General features: G+C 41.9%; 1 protein-coding gene across 3 annotated transcripts in view; it reads right to left on the bottom strand.

Moving 5' to 3' along the window:
- Positions 1 to 21,108, bottom strand: part of Ptp99A (Protein tyrosine phosphatase 99A) — a 150,835-nt gene that overhangs the window by 93,625 nt on the left and 36,102 nt on the right. For all 3 annotated transcript variants that reach the window (XM_064693338.1, XM_064693340.1, XM_064693342.1), the window contains exons 2-6: positions 15,580 to 15,749; positions 12,125 to 12,251; positions 11,386 to 11,509; positions 6,691 to 6,872; positions 5,066 to 5,253 (exon numbers count right to left, since the gene is read on the bottom strand). In XM_064693338.1, coding sequence (XP_064549408.1) covers positions 5,066 to 5,253; positions 6,691 to 6,872; positions 11,386 to 11,509; positions 12,125 to 12,251; positions 15,580 to 15,749 — 791 coding nt within the window. The remainder of the gene's footprint in view (positions 1 to 5,065; positions 5,254 to 6,690; positions 6,873 to 11,385; positions 11,510 to 12,124; positions 12,252 to 15,579; positions 15,750 to 21,108) is intronic.

The raw sequence follows: 21,108 nt of genomic DNA, 5'->3' as shown, positions 1-21,108 counted from the left end.
TAAATTTAATAAAAATTATTTATTTACCTACAAAAATATAATCTATATAAATTATTTATTAAATTTTTATTTACCTAAGAAAATATAAATTATGGAATTTGACAAAAAAAATCGAGGCTTAAACCTGATTTCCCTCAAGCATAAAGTCCAACTTTGGCTCGAAACTTGGAAGGCTTTGATATCAAAAATGTATTTTTTAAATTATAAAAAATATTATATTATTTTTATAATATTTACGACAATTTTTTGATGGGGTGTATTGGGACTCAATTAAAGGGCAAAGAGTGCAGCCCTTGATAGAAATACCTTTTGGTCCTCAAAGGCAATCATCGAAGGATGCGCCAGCAGATACTGCCCCGCCCACTAGCACAGCCTCTTCCAGCAGACGAAGCCCGGCAAAAACTACTTATGTAGCAGCATATCCTGGGCGGGTGCGGCTTATTAAAATTTAACGTAAGGTCAAAAGCAGTGCGAAACCATAAAACAAGCCGCTGGCTTTGAGCAGCTCACACACACACGCACACACACACACGCACACACTCACACATGCATGCATACAAGCTGTAGTTAAGCTCAAAATGGCTGCCTGCTACAACAAACACAATTTATGTTGCATACATTAGAGCGCTGCCATCAGCGGTTGTTGTTGTTGCTGCTGCTGCTGCTGCTGTTCTGGACCGCAAAGCGGTTGGCTTAGAGCCTCTCTCTCTCTGTGTGTGTGTGTGCATTTGTGTGTGCTTAGAAACGGATTGACTGCCATGCCAAAAGCTTAAGTGGCTACCAGGCGCCAGAGTTGGCCAACAAGCGCTTTGATTTAACAACCAACAGGCGCACATCTTTTTGTCCAGCTATGTGTTGGTGTGCGTGTGTGTGTAGGCTAGATTTTAGTTGGCCTTGGTCGGCGCTAATGCCGCCATATAATTTCATTTTATGTAGTCGCCAGTCGAGTGGCCACAGTAAATGAGGCCCGAAATTTACAACTGCTGCCACTTTAATGCGGCCGCCGCCAAAGTTGGCCAAAAGCAGTTAATTGATATAATGTAATTGATAGAGCCGAGTGTGTGCTTGGCTAAAAGCATGATAAATTGCCAGAAAAACAAACCCACACGACTGCCAACAACTGCCCAATACTCTGTTCACAGTTTAATTACTGTGCTTAAGTCAATCGAAAAGTGTCTGCTTGCTTAATAGGGGGCGCGGGGGGCAGGCAATATCGACTTTTGGTTGCAATAAATAGATCTTCCTGACAAATTTAAGCATTCAAAAGTCAGTTGCAATTGTCCGACTAGGAGATACCCTGACTGGCCAGATTATGCTGTGGTTGAGCTTTTTTTTTCCTTAGTTTATACTTTAAATTAATTCTTAAAGAGCTTTGGTGTTTACTTTCTGATCTTTATTAGAATTCCAGGGCATAAACATAAAATGATTATTTTAGAGTTTTGTGCAGACAAGCTACATGCCAAATTAAGTGTATGTAGATTTCATAGCGTAAATAACCACGCCTAAAAATCGATATTTATTGATAGTTGGAGCTTAAGTAACAGAAATCGAAAGGATAATCGATGTTTATCGATATTTGGAACTAAAGTAGCAGAAATCGAAAGGATAATTAGCAATTGCGAGAATATTTATTTGAACTTTCAGGTATCTGGCCACTATGGATCCAGAAATCAAAATGTTCCTATAGACGAACAGATAGTCGGACAGACTGACGAACAGCCTGACGGACATGGGCGGACAGCGAGCGGAGAGTTCCCCAAAATGAGGTGCAATGGGTGTAGCTCGATTAATAATGGTTTACTAGAATATGAATGTCCTAGAGGGGGCTGTTCGCCCAATACGAGTGACCATGGGAAGAGTTTTCACTGTACTTTGAAGGGTCTTATGTCTGTTGGACTATTGTAACATTTTAAGTTTCAAGTTTCGTCGCCAGCTGCAAACGAGCCCCACACTAATATACTTGTTTCTGCGCTTTGACGCACAGAGTGTTAAATGTGGTTGCATAGATTCGAGCAGAGCTGTGACGTAAAGCTGGTAATTAGTGCATTGCCCAACACTGGCGCATCATTAAAACTTTTCCCTAGCAGCAGAGCAACCGATACCCCTGTTTGTGTGTGTGTGTGTGTGTGTGTGCGCGGAGCGTTGCCCTAGCAGCTAGTCAAAAAGGTGTAAAGCGAAACTCAAACAACAATTAACAGCGGCAACAACAACACGAAGAAGAGTAGGAAGAAGAAGAAGAAGAAGAATAAACTACAACTATGTGCTACAAATTTGGTTTGGTTGCCACATGCCGCACATCTGCATATCCTTTGAGCTGCGCCGAAAAATGCTATCAACAGCGGCGAGTGGCACAAAGTTTACACGGTTTAGTTTAGTTTTCACTTGGTGGCTTTTGTGTGGAAATTCGCACGGCGTAAAACGAGCAAAATTTATGCTTTACGGCGCAGAAATTTTAATTAGAAAATTGGCAAAATTGTAACCCGCTGGCAAGCTGGCAAGCCAAACGATAGTCCTGCCAAGGACTCGAGGCGCTTTCACACGTGACAGCTCAATGTAGCATAGAATACCGAGGGTTCCGGGCCAGCCGGGCATGCCGGGCTCTCTCTGACAGCTTACCGCAGCGGGTCGAGGTATGGGCATGGCCTCCAGTTCAGCGGGACTTACAAAAAACATGAAGTCGCACGTTTCTGCCTGCAAGGATAATATTTCAACATTTCGCACTGACATGCAAAAAAAAAAATAAAGAAAAAAGTACTATTTTAAAATAAAATAAAAGAGCGAAAGAGCGCAAAGCTTCAGCTTCGTTTAGCCAGCGGGTCCGGCGTCTAGATAACTGCAAAATATGCACTCAAGCACAAAAGCGTGCCATGTCCCTATCAGCGGAACCTCACACAATCCCCTGGCCCCTGCCCCTGACCCCTCTGCTCCTGGGTCTTCCTCTATGCCCAATGCGTTGGCATAGTTTTTTTTCTCCTATTTTTTTTGGTATTTTAGGCAACTGCGTCGCGTCGAGTGTCGTACGTGAGCATTATCGCTAATAATTTTTGCATATTTCGCTTCCTCTTGCCCAGCTCCCGGTATTGCACGCTTTTTCCATTGAAAATTGTGAAAATTGTGAAAATTCAAAAATGCATTCCATTCGCTGCATATTATTGGCTTAAATGGCATTGAGGGTGCGGCATATAGTTGACATTTTCGCTGCAAATTCTATTGAGCCATCGACTTAAAGCGGAAATTAGCCAAAGCTTTAAGCTCTATTATTAAAACCTATTTCGGTTGATTTAAATATGCATTAAGTTTTAGAATTTTAACATAAAATTTATATGCACATGCTGAATATGCAATTTTGTGTGCCCAGCTTCCGGAGCATTTGGGTAAACTGGGTGTACGTGGGACTATAAATAGGTAAATGGCTTTGATGTCGCAGCAAGGGGAAAATGAGAAAAGAATTATTAGACAGAGGAAGTCTGAGTACCCTGAACTATACATAGGAGACAGAGGAAGTCTGAGTACCCTGAACTATACATAGGAAAAGGCTTTGATGTGGCAGGAAGGGGAAAAGCAGAAAAGAATTCATAGCCAGAAGTCTGCTGCTTCTGAGATTCTGATAACGAGTATATATATATATATATACAGATTATATATAAATTTTTTAAAATACATTTCTTCATATTCCTTAAAAATGGAGAAGAAATTTGTTTTAATTTTTTATTTTTGCATATAACTGTGCAAGTCATCAAGACTGTTGAATTAACTTGAACTGCCTATAGCATAAAGCAACTGCATACCAAATTTGGTAGCTCTAGCTCAACTGGAACCCGAGTTCGCTGAGGTCACTTAAGGAACTAGACTCAGCTGGAGTGAGAAAGCTAACAAAATGCGATACGGTAAGCTATACTTATACAAGCTTACAAACTTTTTTCTCTTTTTTGACAGAAAGAAAGAAACTTGGTATACTCCATTTAAGTGCTATTATTACATTTTTTACCTTCACAGAACTGGGAGAGTTGTAAATAAAGTTGAATTAAATTGAACTGTCTATAGCATAAAGCAGCTGCATACCAAATTTGGTAGCTCTAGCTCAACTGGAACCCGAGTTCGCTGAGGTCACTTAAGGAACTAGACTCAGCTGGAGTGAGACAGCTGACAAAATGCGCTACGGAAGACGATGCTGTACTTCCCAGGATATCTGCCCATGTTTATTGCCCACATTGACGGTATTTTATAGCACCTTCGCCTTCATCCTCTCCCTTGGGCAGCGTGCATTAAAAAAGGGCTCGTAAATTGAAAAATCTGCGCATTAAACATTGAAAATGGAGTCCATTAGTGGCCTTTGGTTAATTTCGACTCGGTCTGCTCGTGGGACTGTGTGTGGCTGTGATTTTGTCTCCTCGAAAGTAGTTGCATAAATTCCAAAATTCCTACGGCCTTTAGACGTTGCTTTTAGCCTGCGGTTAACCCGAAGGTATTCCCGAGTGGCATGTTTGGTGGCACGTGCCGCAGGCGGTTAGCCGCATGTATTAATGTCTCAAACATTGCCACACTTCATTAGTGCCGTCGCGTGTGTTGGTATTTCGAAAGATAAAAGTGACACACACACACACACACACCTCTGGCACACACACCTGGCACAGACTTTGGCCAAAATGTTGGCGACTAATCGTTAACAAATTGCTTCTGATAGCGACCACTACAAGAGATACGCTAACCGTAAATTGTGCCCCCCCCCCCCCCCTCCTCACTCCTCCCCTGACAACACTTGTATTTTGTTGTTAGCATATGCCGCACACAGACTGTGAGAAAAACACCTCTTGTCGGCAGGTGTAAATTACTTTTTAATACGTCGCGACGCGCCGCATGATGTGGCGCCCCTCAACGTGGGCCAATTGAAAAGCGTGTATTTCGTTGAAGATGGCAACAGACACCCGATGGCACGAACCCGAAATGGATATCGAATGTGGCACGTTATGCAGAGCTCCCCTTTTATTGCTGGCATTTGCAATATGGAAAAGTGTCAGAAATGGTGGAAATTCAATTATGTTAAAGGCGTGGAAAATACGCTTACCTCCACTGTATTATCGCGTATATAGATTTCCTTGGTATCGTTGGGATTGCGATCGCGTGGACGATATGTAATGCGATAGCCAAGAAACTCGCCCAAAATTGTATCCGGCGCCGGCGGCTTCCACGAGATGTACACCGAGCTGGAGGATGTGTTGTGCGCCGTCGTCGGTATCGGCTTGCCCGTGGGCGCTGCAGAGGAAAAAGGGCAAAAATTTCAAATCAAAATTCACATTCAAATTCATATCGAAAACATGAGCCGGGGCAGCAGACTTTGGTGCAAACTTTTTTTTTGCTCGGCTGCCAAAAAGTTGGCGCAAACTCGAAAAATTTCAAATTAAAATTGCCGCACGGCAAAGTTGCTCTCGTCTCTGTCTCCGTCTGTGTCTCTGTCTGTGTCTGTGTGTGGCATTGTCAGGTTGTCACTGTCACGCAACATAAGTTGCAAGTGCCCTAAGCCCCCAGAGATTTGCTGCGCCCCGCGGTGCCGCGTCTGTCGCATCAAGTTAAATGGTGCGTGCCTCAACTCCTGACGGGCAGGTGAGCTGCTCAGCCTTTGGGGGGGGAGGGGGAGCCGGACAAGTTGCTCTGCCACAGTTTGTCACCTGGGCAACTTGGCAAGTTGCATATAAATAAATTCAAAGAAATTTTCCATTGACTTTCACACGGCTGTAAATTGAAAACTTGGCCTAAATGTTGCATGCCACTCGCTTAATTTATACAAATTGGCCAGGGTTGCCGCCGCAGCTATGCGTGGCGGCTGGCTCTTAATGAGCTTCAGGCCGCAGACTATTGACTAATTTGCAACCGCATGTGTTGCAGCAGCAGCAGCTGCTTGCCTCGCCTTTCAATACTAAGTGTTGTGTGTGTGTGTGTGTGGCATAAATGGAATTTCATGCCCCAAGGCTTGCCATTTGGAGTCTGCGTGGCACTTCTAAGACAAATGTGTTGCTAATAGCTTGTCGCTGTCGCCAGTTGGATATATATGGTTGAGAGTGGGAAACGGGGGAGAGGGGGAGGGGGGCGTACTGGGCGTGGCAAGCTGCAGGCAGCTTTTGCTGTGATTAATGAGCGCAGCCTATGAAAAAGTGCGTAGGCTTGGCGAGGTTTCTGCTTTGCCTAAAAGTAGGCAACAATTAATCATGCCGCAAGCAGCAGGTGTCACACACACACACACACACGCAGCATGCAACAAATGTACAGTTGCAACAGCAAACGGGTGTGTGTGTGGCATTGTTTAGCTGGCAATATTTGTCAATTTGCGGCTTGTCAATTCGGTTTGCAACTTTAACAACAGCTGCCACGCCCATACACCAAATTGTAGCTTAATCTGCACACACACACACACACATGCACATACATTCGCACGCTTTGGCGCTAAAATAATTAAATGCACATAAGGCTTAACAGCGGGCGCTTTTATGAGGTCACAACTTTTCATGGTCGGCACTTAAAGCAGGTGCAACACCGCGCCGTGCCATAAAATGCAAATGAAAATTTAATGCGATTGTAAAAAAGTGTCATGTCAGGCTGTCTGGTAATTGATGTGAGTCACCGTTAACGTCAGCCTATCATAAAATGGGCTCCGCCATGCTCGGCTCCACATCCCTATAGACTCCATGTACTCACCCTCGCGCAGCGTCACAATGTAGTAGGACTCCTTCGAGGGCGGGCTGATGCCCAACTTGTTAACGGCCAACAGACGAAAGCTGTAAACGGTGAAGGGCGTCAGGCCGGTCACCTGATATGAGGTTGCATTCGTTCTCGTATAGATGCGGGCCACTTGATCCCAGATGCCATCCTCGCCCTCGCTGCAACAACAAAACAGAATAAAATACATACACAATCAGTTAGCAGTTCATTTGTAAATTATTCATTTTCATAACATGCTCTTTGCACTCGCTCGATTGTTTTTTGCCTTCTAAATAAATTATCTGCCCGAAATTTATTAATCTTTATTACGTTTGCTTCAATTGACACCTGCAAATGCAATATTAAATATTTTTTTTCCTCATTTATATGGAATATATTTTTAAAAGCCCATCCGCAGGGGGATTAACATAAAATATATGGGCAACAAATGCATTATGAAAATGCATGTGGGAGAGGGGGGGGTGGAGGGGGGGGGGGGGGCTTGGCGAGATTTGCTGCACATAAAATGCGAGCGTTTGCCATGGCTACTAAAATATTTATGCCCTTTTTACCACACACACACTCACACATATACACACACGCACACATGCTAGAAATAGCAAAAAATTGTTATTAGGTTTTTGTTTTTATGCCCGAGCATTGGGTATTATCGTTTTGTAATTAAATATGTAACTCTTAAAGGTAGATATTAGGGACATGATGAATACATATTTATTTTTGACATGCGTAATATAAAATTATAAAATTATATATAGAGCTATATAGCTCTCTTGTCTGGCAGCGATAGCTATAAAATGAAAGATACTTGGAGTTTGCTTTTCTAAGAATGTGTCAATATTTCGAAAATTGAAATAATGTCGTTAATAAATTTTGCTAAGCTTTTAATGGCGTTCTCTGCCATTTGATATGATTTAATTAAATCAATATGCTTGCAAGGGTATTAAATTCGGCATGTGATAAGCCCTAGATAAAGTTTTCTTTTCGGGTTTATCCTTTATTTTGTTATTTGTTTTGTTGGGGTCGGTTGTGCCGCATAAATTTATAACAGCGGCCGCAGAATGAGCATTTTTCATGACCGATATCAAAGTGCAGTAAATTTTATTTAAAGTTGCCAAAAATTCCGTATCGCGCATAAATTTCACGCATGTGTGTGTATGTTGTGTGCGTGTGTGTGTGCGTGTGTGTTCGCATTATGTTATTAGGGCTTTTGCACGGCGTCAGCTGGACGAGTTGAAAGGGGGAGCGCAGCTTTTATGTGTGATTAAAAATGCATTAAATATGAGATGCAACCGAAAGCGGAGACAAAAAAAAAATAAAATAAAATAAATATATTTGACTACCAATAAAAAAGAAAATGGGCGAAAAGCATTTTTTTAAGTTGCTTTAAAAGGCATTAAAATTAATAAATGCGAGTGGGCAGTCGCATTCGCACGTATGTGCCTGTCTGTGTGTGTGTGTGTGTCTCACATGTGTCTGTGTATTGTCAATGGACATTTTGTTAAAATGAATACAAGCTGCTACTCAGCTGGGGGCGGGTGCAGGGGGGTGGGTGCAGGGGTGTGTGACTGTGCACACACACACGGGAAAAAAGTCTTGGCGACTTCATGAAAAATGGGCGGCGGCAACTTGTAAAAAATGTGCTGCGCCTAAAAAAACAGCTCGACAACAACAACAACAACAGCTTGCAAAGTAACCACAGTGGCAAATAAATTTGCGGCCGCACAACAAGACTGCGAGAGTGTGTGCGTGTGTGCGTGTGCTTGAATCGGTATAAAGTACACACACAATTTTTTGTTGTAAGCCGTTTAACATTTTTTTCTTGCTGCCTCTTTTAGCATATGGCTTATGTGTTTTGTGGGCGTCCGTGTGTGAGTGTGTGTGTGTGCGTGATTTGCATGGCCAGGGCCAAAGTTCACGCACGACTTCTTTAAAGAGGCAAAAATGTTGTATTTTGCGGCTGAGCAACTACATGAAATATGCACAATGAACTGCATAGATAATGAGACTCTATTATAATATTTGAAAATATCTCATTATGTTTCAAATGAGCTCACAATTGGGAGTACTTTTTTGTGTTTGGCTGTCAAACTAGCGCATATCCAAAGTATATATAACAAAAATAACTATAATAATTATTTTATTTCTATTGAATATAGTAAGCAGAAATTGTGCACAATTAAGTACAGTTACAACGCCAACTGTCATTCTCAAATTTGTTGTATTATTTAATTATTTTTTCATTGTTCAATTACAATTTGAAAACATTAAGAGAAAAACCGTTTCACGTTGTGTTTAATTAATTGATATTAAAGCTACGGGAAGTCAAAAGAAAAAACTCGCTAAAAACAACATGAGCTTCATTTTTATTTATTTATTTATTTTTTTTGGTTCAATCCCAGGCCAATAAATCAACGGAGAGCACTTAAAATTATGATTGAATTTTATTTTTATTTCCTATGTGATGTCATTTGGCAAATATGCATTGCTTTGTGTGTGTGTGTGCATGTGTGTGTGCGAACAGCATCAAAACCAACAAGAAGCAAGAGCTTGACTAGAGTAGATACCCTATAGTCAGATTTTTACTACTTGCTACTCGAATAAATTAAAAAAAATTTTAAAAAAATGTTATCGTTAAATTAAAATATACGTTGACCAAAAATTGAGGCTCTCTTTTCAAATATTTTTATTTGATTTTCGGATTATTTGGATTATGTGGACGAAAATCAGATGCTAAATTTGTTGTCATCTCTTCCAATGAATTTTGGGATCTACTTGCCTTACCTCATAAGGAAGCTATATCTTATCTTATCCTATATATGCTCAAGATAAATGGAGGGAGTTATCGAAAAGTCTGTTGTACAAAGTTTTGTTGTATAGAAATTTGTTCCAGAGTTCATATAGATAGGTTCAAGAACTTAAAGATATTGATAGCTGGAGATAAAGATATCTACAAGCATATTAACGAGTTTCATTCTGCGCTGTTTATTATGCAACCCATTTTGAAGCATTTGGCATTTACAGGGTATCAAAATCAACACAAATTGATAAACACCTTTTACACAACTGTAAACAGCACTCGAAACAGATGCGAAAACAACCATCCATTCGATACATATAAAAGTTTGGCCTCAAACACAATAACCGCTCACATATATAAGTAAGCGTGTGTGTGTGTGTGTGCGTGTGAGTGTGCGTGTGTGTGTTATACAATTGATGGCTGGCATTAACGTACAGCCACTTGTTTTGAGGCATGCACTCGCCCCTTTCACTTGACACCTCCCTCCACTCAACATTTGAACTCTTATTTCAATTGCATTGGCATTCAGTCTGTGTGTGTGTGTGTGGATTTGCGAGACGAGATTTGCAGCTTGAAGCACTTCGTTGTCATCGTCTTTCAATTTACGGGACGGCGCGCGAGCACTCAAAATATATCTGCCGCATAATACACAAGCACTGCAAGGGCCGATATACCCAGCCCTCTCTGCAGTGGGTATGCATATGCGCAAATAAACCGAATCAAGCGAAAATGTAAATAAGAGGCGTGCTCTGTGGCAGCAACAGCAGCGCGTGCAACACGAACAACAACAACAGCAACAGCAACTCAAGCTACACTTCACATCACTTCACATCGATGGGAGAATTTGCATAAAGTGCAGTCGGCGTCGCTGTCGCCGTCGCCGTCGTAGTCAGCGTCAGCTTCATTTTGTGCATGCCCAAAAAAGTATGCTACATATATGTATATGCATGTGAATGAGCGCTTGGCAGGCACTCGCGCGCGTATGTGTGCGTGTGTGTGTGGTTATTTCTTATTTTGCATAAATGCACCACAGGCTCTGCTTGCTTTTCAGTTGCCTGTCATCGATTGCCGGCCCCAGTGTCTTGTGCCCCCTTCGACACGCCCCCCCTGCACCCGCTGTTGCTGCTGCTGATGATGGGAATTTATTGAAAAAGTTTCGCTTTTCAGTAGTTTTTCCGCATACTCGTTTTGCTGGCCTTTGTATTGCGCTCGCGGCAATCGTTTTCATTTCATGCCGCGCATTGAGTTCAACTTATTCGGAAAATAGCCGCTGCAGGAGCGGGTGTGCCAGTGTGTGTGTAAGTGTGTGCGTGTTTTCTTTTCTATTTAAATGGAGCACAAGTGAAGTGCGTATCCTTGTGTGTTTGCGCGCATATCACAGCCAACGCTTCACATATTAATTAAAGGACTCGCAGCTGCAAGTGGACGCAAGTGGACGCAAGGGGTGCAAGGGGCGCTTGGGGGCATGGGGGCACGACAGCTGCAATATCTGCACAAGGATTTATCAAAGAGCGGCAAGCGGAAAGCAATAAACGCATGATTTTAATTGATTGCGTTTGCATTGGCAAGGCAAAGACAAAAGAAGGAAAGGAAAGGAGCCATGCATAAGTCGCCCACTGAACCCGTTTCCGCGGGCGTGGCAAACAGCAATATTTATGGGCCCAAGATGATGATGATAAATACAAGGATAATTATGTTGGATATATATCTAGTCCAACTGACATTAGACCTTAAAGCGCGCTAAATCAGAACGGTTACAGCTCAGCTGTGGCATGCACACACACACATACAAATCACACACACACAGAGGCAGACAGACAGCTGTGCCGACTTGAAGGACTCGACCTATAGCTATATAAGAATGCTGTACTTACCGAGTTTCAATAATGAAATGCGTCACCGGCGCATTCCGTGGATGTTGGGAGTGCGCCCAGGATAAGTTCACGGAGCGTGATGTGAAACTTATTAACAAAGGACGCTCCGGTGGATCGGGCACATCTGCAATCGAAGGAGAAAGCGAAAATGCGAAAAAATGAGAAAAACACATGAGAAAAACTGGCAGCTATCAGTGAAATGCAAATGGAAATCATGACAAGAACGCGTACGTGTGCTTGTGTGCATGTGTGTGTGTGTGTGTGCGGGTGTGTGGTGAGAAAATCGAAATTGTGTGCACACACATACGCACACACACACACATGCACATATATATAACTGCAAATGAAATCACCAAAATGGAAGGAAACCGGATAAATCATTAATGTTGTTATGGCTTTCATTAAATGGCGCATAAAAAGAAGACGAAAAAAAAAAAGAAATATAATACGAAAAAGATAGAAAAAATAAATGCATGAAAACGAATCAGAAGAAAATGTTAAAGCAAAATTTAATCTCGTTAACTAAAACATCTTAATTGAGATAATAAATAGATCTAGTTCATGAGAATACTTCAAAAAAAACATAATTAAGTGCACTTTAATTCAAGAAATTTGTGTTTGATTAAAGAAAAGACAACGAGACTATATTTTTGTAGAACAGGATATCGACTCGGATATCTACAAATTGCACCTTCAACTGATATTTATATATTTATTTATGTGATATAGCAAAACCTACCTTGGACTAGTAGATCCACAATGGCTTCGGGTATGTGACGATCGTTGACGAGGCAAATGTATTCCGTGGTGTCGCTGGCCAGCGCCGGCGAGAATTGCAAACCAAAATTATCCGATAAAAGTTGTATCTGCAAATGGATAAAAAATAAACTCAATTGAATTTATCTTAATTATTTCTTTCGAAAGCGAGCCTAGAGTAACTGCCATGAACTATGTTGGGCTTGCCATCAGTTAGAATAACAAACAAATTTGTCACAATCGTGTGCAGTCAAAGTGGAACAAGGGTTCGGTTTGAATGGGAAATGAGGTTACGTGCTGACCGGAGAGGGGGTGCGGGAGTCGGGGGTCGGGGGGGGTGGCACAAAGCGAAAGCAACACAAACGGACATGGAGACGTTGACAGTGGCCGACAACAATGTGGACAACACGAGTTTCTACTTTAGGCTGCACAAAACTTTTTAATACAAAAGACAAATAAGTTAGCAAAAGCAAGTTTGCTGCATCACCACACGCCCCCCTCCCTCCCTCCCCCCGCCCCCTCAACAGACCACCCCTCCTGCCCAGCCGACCTGGCCAAGCACCCCTGCTGCAGTACACCTATTGCCTGAGCCGGTTTTGTGTGTTGGCCATGGCCAGGCACTTTAAATGGCCCCAAACATTGGTTCAACATTTGACTCAGACGACAATTTGTATTCGTATGCGATAACTTTTCGATGTACATGGACAATGTCCTTCTTGTTGTTGTTGTTGGACACATAATTGAGACTGTGTATTGGAGGACAATGCACGCAAATTACTTTAAGTTTTGCGCCTGGCTTCGCCAAAAAACCATTTATAAAGGCAACACATTTGATATGATGGACAGCCAGACAGGGCGCATGTCCAGGCCGTTCTTAGATCAAATAATTTCTTGAAAACCTATTAAGGATTTTACACTTGAAACTGTCGAAAATCTCTGGAATCGCATTGTATTCAAATGGGCATTTTTGTTGGGCATGCAAAGTTTTTGTTATTACACATTTTGCCAAGAAGCTTTATGCATTTGCCTCATTCAAGTATCTGTGTGGGCTGGCTGGTCATAAGTATTATGTGCTCGTCTGAGTTCCAGCAAGAGTGTGCGCGTGTGTGAGTGTGTGTGCGTGTGTTTGTTTTGCCACAAAATTGTAAGCATATTCGTCTGGGCCCTTTGGCTGCAGTCTTGTGGCATAAAATTGTTGCTCGATTGGATTTGATTATTAAGCAATAACCAAGAGCTGCTGCTCGCCGCAAAACAATTTGGCCCCACAACATTTTTCCACAATGGAATTTCAATTTACAGTGCAATCTGCAGTCGAGCAGTAAATTGCAACTAGATTTTAATTACATGCAACAAATTTTCGGGGCCAACTTGTTTGCACATGCACTAAATCTGTGCGCCTGACAGGGCTCATAATATGTCCCAGATAGCTGCTCGAAATTCATCATAGTATCTAGAGAATCTCTAACTGAGCTGAGCTGGGCTAAGACTGCAAAACAGTCAGCGACAGGAACATGAATCATTCTCTTCTTACTCTCTTTTTTAGCCGCAACCATAAAACAAAAGTTAATAGCTGCTTAGGTGTGTGTGTGAGTATGTGTTAGTGTGTGTGTGTGTGGTGTCAGTTGTAATAAAATGAAGCAGCTACTACGACGGTCTAAAAAACTTTTAATACATATAATAGCCAGGCATAAAGCACACAATGCACAGTGGGGCAATTGGCATCGGAAATGTGAAAAGAAAGGAATCCAATTTATTTCGATAACAAAAGAAAATACGACTTGGGTTCAGTCGTTGTCTAGCTCAATTATGATTTAAAAATGTTTGTAAATAATGCTGACTGAAAGATAAATATTTCAATAAAATAAATGTTTAATGGGCTTAACAATTTGTTTAAAATTTCAATTATTTTAAAATGCGTTAATGTGTTTTCCAATAGTTATTTAAACAAATTGAATATTACCAATAACATTTAATGCTTTGTAAATATTTTAAAATCATTAAAAATATATATTCTTTTAAAAATATATATAACATAACTCCAAATATGTATATAATATTCTTTTTGCACTTTTCAAGTCAAGCTTTCTGGGGAATAGATTGTAATCTACCTATCTACTATCTACCTATCTATCTACTCTCTATCTATCTATCTATCTATCTATCTACTATCTACTATCTATTCACTATCTATCTATCTATCTATCTATCTATCTATTGACATCTATCTAAATAGCTCGTCCGATTCGTCAAGCTAGTTTAAGATCTAGCCAAAATGCTGCTGTCGATTTGCCCCACTGTGCAGCGCAGCCGTCGCACATTGAGCAATGGCAAAGGCGAAATTGGCCAAGAAATATGAGCGAGTGCGCTGCTGCAAGCCAGGTAAACTCTGCTTAGCTTGGCGCCAACTTTGGCTTGGCTGCAGCTCAAGTGTCCCAGTTTGCCATTTAACACGATTGCGAGGAGAGCGGAAGGAGGGGCTGCCTAGTCGCAGCGCCTTCTGACTGCCGCTGAAACTTGTTCATTCTTCATTTTGTTTGCCCCGCCTCAGTGGGCCCCCGGAGTGCGTTTAAGGCGGCAGCTGGTGCCTGCTGCCTGCTGCCTGCTGCCACTTAAACCATTTTTGCGCCTCGTCGTTTTTATTTTAGTACAACTATCAAACATTAAAAATATATTGGCTCCACTGTCTGCACAGTGCACAGTGCTGGCTGCGAACTCCCACTGATGGCCACTTAGTTCTCCTGACTTTTGCTGCACTTTCTTTTTGTTCGCCTCGGTCGTCGCTGTCGTTTGGCAAAGTTCAAACAGCCGCCTTGAAACTAACTGGCTATCAATTATTTTAACAGCCATTTTTTTCAGTCTCTGTTTTCATTTTGTCTGTAGCAAGCAGCCCAAAAATATTTAATGGCCCAACTCAAGTGGCCCCGACTCGGGCCATCAAGTGCCGAAATATGGCAAGTGGGTAATGAATTCTGATATGATTCAAAGTCGGATTGCATTTGAGTTATAACTGCACTCCAGAGATTTTTACTCGTACCATTCGATATCAGACTAATGGAATTCACAACAAAAAATTGTTTTTCATTTACAAATAAAGGAAAGAAATAAATTTCGGAAATAAAACTGTTTTAGTTATAAACTAAAATTAGTTTCGAAGTCAATCTTAAGGACTAAGGACTAAAACTTCAGTTGTGCTTTGTGAAAGTTATGGGAGGGGTCTGGGAGGAGCAATTTCTTCTGGGCTGAAATTCTGTCAAATGTTTGTCATGTTTTTGGACCTTTTCAGAATCTCTTTTAATTTTAAGTCAAGCATTTGTATTGGCCAACATATTAAAAGTAATCAAACCATGTTAGAAACTGTTTAAAAATCTAAGCAAATATTGCTCAAATATTGCTAAAAGGACTCCTAATAATAAATATATATTTTCGATTCGTACTCACCCTAGGGCTATGGAGCAACGGTATGCGATTAGCAAACTGTGCGATTGTCGTCGATGCTGTCTTCCAGACCAGCGTGTCCACCAGCGAGTGCTCCGTGACGCCCGGGCAGGGTATGGTCACGTTCTTGCCAGCCTCGGCATTTACCTTGACATAGTCCAGATTCGTAACGTCTGCAAAGAGTGCGATAAGAAGAGGAGTATTAAAATTGAGGTAGGTCAAAGGAAAACTGGCTTAAGCTGAAATTGCCGAAAATGTTGCTAAAATGTCTGGCAGGCATTTTAATTACATAACATGTTGGCCGTGACCACAAAGCGGCTCCATGTTGCATGCAATTTCGGGGCGCTGCAAAGTTGGCCAGGTGCATGCGGCGACCAGCGTGTGTGGGTGTGTGCGTGCCAACACACACACACACACACACGCTTACACTTTGATCCTTTTGTGCAATATTTGTTTAGGAAATTGCTAAAATACATTGCAGCCTGCCAGCTTGGCCTGGCATGCCGGCGCACGGCCACAGACCAAAGCCGGGCTTCAATTAAAATTATAAAAACAACAAATCGATTATGGCCGAGAGAGTCCTTGCTAGAGAGTCCTTTGCTGGCATCAAACTCAACGCTTGCCGCATAAATTTGCAAGCGTTCAAGTGTGCATAATAAGCATTAGGCATGACGCAAATGCCCGGACCTAACTGCAGCGTAGCACTTACAGGACGAGCGTGTCCTGTGCTACGTTTGCCAATGAATTGAAAAATCATGCAGAAAAACAATTGCCAGCAGCAATGCAACTAGTTGCAGCCACAGCAGACACAGGAACAGCAACAACATCTCGTCCGCAATCAGCTTCCATGCAATTTGCGTCTGATGCTGCCGAAAAACATTTCAACAGCCGCCCCGTCTATGACTATTACTTGATTTTCTAGTGGGCGCCAGTGGGCGTGGCAGTGGCAATGGCAGTGGCAGTGGCAGTGGCTTAGTGGTTGCATTGCATGGGTAACATGCTGCAGCAGAGTCTCCTGCAACGCAGTCAAACGGACGACATTTGGTCAAATATTTGTTGATCACAGAGAAGTGCTACAAATGGACTGTATATGCCATTAGCCGGCTCGGGCTTGGCTTTAAATTGTGTTCCGAGTTTTCCAAATGTAATTTCAATGCATAACAATTATTGTTGGGCTGTAGCCTCATCAAGCCGCATCAAGTTGCATTTGAGTCGAGCGCTGGAAAGTAGGCAACACAAATTGATCAAAGGGCCGAGCTGCACGCTGTGCACCTATCACTAAGGGAATTTAGTTGTATTTTACATATGCGTAGCTTATTCAAATGAAATTAAATCTCAGCTTGTGTAGGGTGTACAAATGCAATTTTGCTGCATTGAATATTTGATGTTGTTTTAGGCTTTGTTTGTGCCGACCGCTGAAAAGTATGCTACAAATAGTGTTCAAAAGCAAAGCTTTCTATTACTTGCGCACAGCACTAGACAACTTTCAAGGTAATTTATTTTATTCGAATGCAATTTCAATGCATTTAGTATGCTCAAAGCATTTGGTAGTATAAAGACTTCATCCTAGTTCATGAAACGACAGCTGAAAAGTGTGCTACAAAAATTGATTAAAGGACAAAGCCTTCCACTGTCTGCCTAAAGCACAGGCCAACTTCACATTGTGTAGGGTATTCAACTGCTTTTTCATAAACATAACAATAAGCATAGAGTTGCCATAAGCATTGACAACTCTGGGGCATGTTTTTTGCAGTGGGCCATCCGGAGGCCAACGGAGGCAACGCGTTTAATTACTCGGCTCTTGTGCAGCGGCAATTGTGCCACAGGCGGCAGGGGGAAGCTGCTTGGCCTGGCTACGGCATATTTTGCATATTATAAGCTGACCAGTACCATTTTCCCCACCTGCCACCCTTGCCTCCCCTGCCCAGTGCCCAGCAATGACCCAATGCGTGCGCAGTTGCTGGCGACTAATGCTGCCGGGTGCTGGTTCCCCGGCTGGTGGTCAGTTTTGTGTAATTTATGGCTTTCGGCACCACGTTGCACCACAGTCAGATGGGGCCGCTGCAGCTGCCAGAGAGATTTTGCATACTTATTATGCCAGCCGCATGCTGATGAGGGGGCGAGCGCGTCTTCATCCTCAACATTTTCAGCTGGCGTGGCCTGTGTGGGGTGTTTAATTTCCTAATCATTTTTCGATGCAAAATCGCGACGCCGGCTGGCACGCATGAACCTGGCCACAGCCACAACTCCTGGTTCGCATAATGTGAGTCGTGACGCAGGAAACAATTGCTTACAATTTATGCGCGAGTGCAAAATGTTGCAAATGTTGTGTGTACACACTTTGGACATATTGAAGCGCCCGGCAATCACATCGACAGATACAAAGTTTCCCCAGTCGTTGACCAATTAAAAAACCAGCCCAAAATTATGCAGCCACGCAGACGAGAGCTGCGTAAATAAATTATAATTACGAGTACTTATTTCGCTGGCTGAACGAATACCCGAGGGACGCACGACCCGCCAGACTTGGCTAGAGATGAGCGCGTGTCGTGCGATTAATACGATTTTCGTGCCAAAAATAAATTTTCTAAAACAATCAATACATATATTTATATATCAGTTGTTTTTGACACTCTTTGTCGATATTCTGGCGAATTATTATTATTACAATTATTTGCTGCAAAATATCGGAAAAATAAATTTAAAATTTTCTCTTACTGTATTGAACATTTTATTGCTATATTTTTAAAAATTAAAAGAGGAGTTTTATTTTTCACGTTTTCAAGTGAAATTTTTGATAATATTCCCATGTAAAGTCGTGCGTATTTTAGAATTTTTGACGAGAGACAAACAGTTTCTAAATATAAGTATTCCATACAACAGTTTTAACGCATTTTGGCAGATTAATTTTTTAGAATTTTCGCACGGCACGCGCTCATCTCGACTCAAGACTCTAAAAATTAGCCAGCGACAAAGGGTCGCTCAAAGCATGAGCTGAGCCGAGCAACCCTCTGGGGGCACAGCAGCCAGGCACCGAGTGCACTTGGCCTGTGGCACACTCGAGTGGATTCTTGCGGGGCAAATGCTAATAATCAAATTGAATGCAACCCCTCAAAAGCGAGTGAGAGGGAGAGGGACAGAGAGACGCAACAGACGAAGCGGCAACAATTAATTTTATTTATGTTGATTCTAATCAACGAAAAATAATTTCAGTCACCCAACACAATTGCCTCTTGTGGCGTCTGCTGCCATGGCAATCGAAGCGTCCAACTGTCCGCCTCTCTCTCTGTCTGTCTGTCTGTCTGTCTGTCTGTCTGTCTGTCTGTCTGTCTGTCTGTCTGTGTCTGCACTTGCGAGTTGTATTAAAATTGAATTCATGCACCGTTGGGTCCATTGCGTCGTATTCCCGAGTTCAAATCATTACCGTTATTAGTGCATTTAGACGTGTCCGATTGGCCAACAGCTGCGGTCCTTCTGACCAAGTCAATGGACAACAGCAACAGCAACAAGCAGCTCTTGCTAGCCAAGCATAACCAAAGCAAATGGAGCTGCTCGGCAGTGCACGGCTAAGCCCCAGCAATGGCACTCCAGAGACTCCCATTGCAAGTGCCATTAAAAGCTTGTCAGGCATCAGCAGCAACTGGGCGCAACAGCTGTGGGCGTGGCCCGTGGTCTACTCGAACTGCAGTTAGTTGCGGGTCAGCGCCAGTCAACGTTAGTTTTATGCGTGCCAACAGAGTTCAACTGCTGTTGCTCCTCGGCTCGGCTCTTGAGCATATGCAATTAGCTGCTGCTGCTTCTGATTATCACTGACCATTTAATACCCTACGCCAGTAAGATAATTATTTTGAAGAGCATTGAGCATAACAGGTGCTATAGGGCATCCTTTTGGGCATAGATGATTTAACTTTAAGCTTGAGCGCTTAATTAAAGCCATTCGATATCGAAACTGTCGGATGGGAATCAATATATTGGGAAGTTAAGCTGCCGTAGGATTGTTTTTAATAATTATATAATCATTTTTAAATAATTAAGAAAATCTTAAGTCAACTCAGACATCGCAAACTTAGGTACAGGGTTCGCTCACAATTCGTTTCCACATTTGATTAAAAATCGAATTGCTAAAATCTCTAAAAAAAAATAATTTGTTGAAGACCTTCTTTCATAGTAAATATAAATAAATATATAAAAATTGATCTATCTTTGATCACAAAAAATTTGTATGTACAAATATTTTAGGGTGCTTAAAAAATTCATATTCGATTATAACCAAAAAGTAACATATTTGTAGGTATGATCCAAACTCTAATTGGTTCTACAGTGGAAATAGATAAATAACTGAGACATTAATCTACATCGCTTAAAGAACGGCTTATTATAATGTACTTTGATAAAAATATCGGCTAGTTAATCTGAGGAGAAATATGAAACGATAATCAACAAAATTTGAAGCTAGTCGAGACGAGGATAATGTTAGTCATAACGAACAACAAAAACTATAAAGTAAATAATCTTTTCTTCATTAAAATTAAACAAAATAAACATCCCAAATCATGCTCATTCATATTGTGTTGCCTGTATATATATATGTATATATGATAAGGAATTATTGACATTGAAATGATTCGATTTTCTAATACCTTAAATAACTCATTTCTTTTTCCCACGTAAATCTGGTGTATATATTTTAATTCCGATTAAAAAGTACTCCAGATTTAATATGAATTTAGATAATTGTAAAATTCTAAATGGAAATCGAGCTTTTTATACTATTTATAACTCCTCGACATATTGATAATTATCTGGACTTGACTAGTAAATCTTTCTCAATCAAAAAGAGTTGCCATGGCGCTGCCTGAACTTTCATAAAGAGTTGCCTTGGCTTTTGTCGTACGCTCATGCAGAGTTGTTGTGCGTTTTATTGTACTTTAAGCTGCTTTATTAGAGCCTCATCCATTGCAACAAGTGAAGAGGTTTATGATCCAGTCGCCAGCGCAAATAGCGCGAAATGCTGTGGGATATTCGGAAGGACTGCAGCCAAAAATGCCACGAAACTGACATTGACTGCCAGAACGTTGGGCGGCCGGGGCTTTGTTCGGCAGAGCCATTTGGTTTTTAATCCTTGTGCTATGCTGGCCCTTTGGCTGTCCAACAACTGGCTGCCAATCGCCTGGCAAAGGGCTTTGCTAGTATGCCCAACGCCCACCCACCCATCCGCATTTTTGGCCGTCATGCATTCAATTGCTGCGCATTTTCCGACTCAAATCAACAAAGCCCGCACCCCGCTGCCCGCTGCCTGCTGCCCTGAAGCTGCAGCTGCAGTTCATTTTAGTTGCCCTTTCGACTGCATTTTGCCAAAAAGGGCGGCTGCTTGCGATTTGGTAAGCGGCTATTTAGAAATCATTGCCAAACAATTTTGCGTCAACGTGAAGCGCTTTAAAGCCATGGCAACTGCATTAGCCGCATGTAAATGCCATAAGCCACGCCCCCAACGTGGCCGCAGCAATGTGCTCTCGTGCGGGTTTTGAAAAT

The sequence above is a fragment of the Drosophila montana genome, unplaced genomic scaffold (assembly GCF_035044405.1).
Source record: "Drosophila montana isolate Dmon_TW-CO22-7 unplaced genomic scaffold, ASM3504440v1 contig_3733_1, whole genome shotgun sequence".
Lineage (NCBI taxonomy): Eukaryota > Metazoa > Arthropoda > Insecta > Diptera > Drosophilidae > Drosophila > Drosophila montana.
Note: the sequence above shows the minus strand (reverse complement) of the source record. Positions and strands in the feature narration are given on the sequence as shown.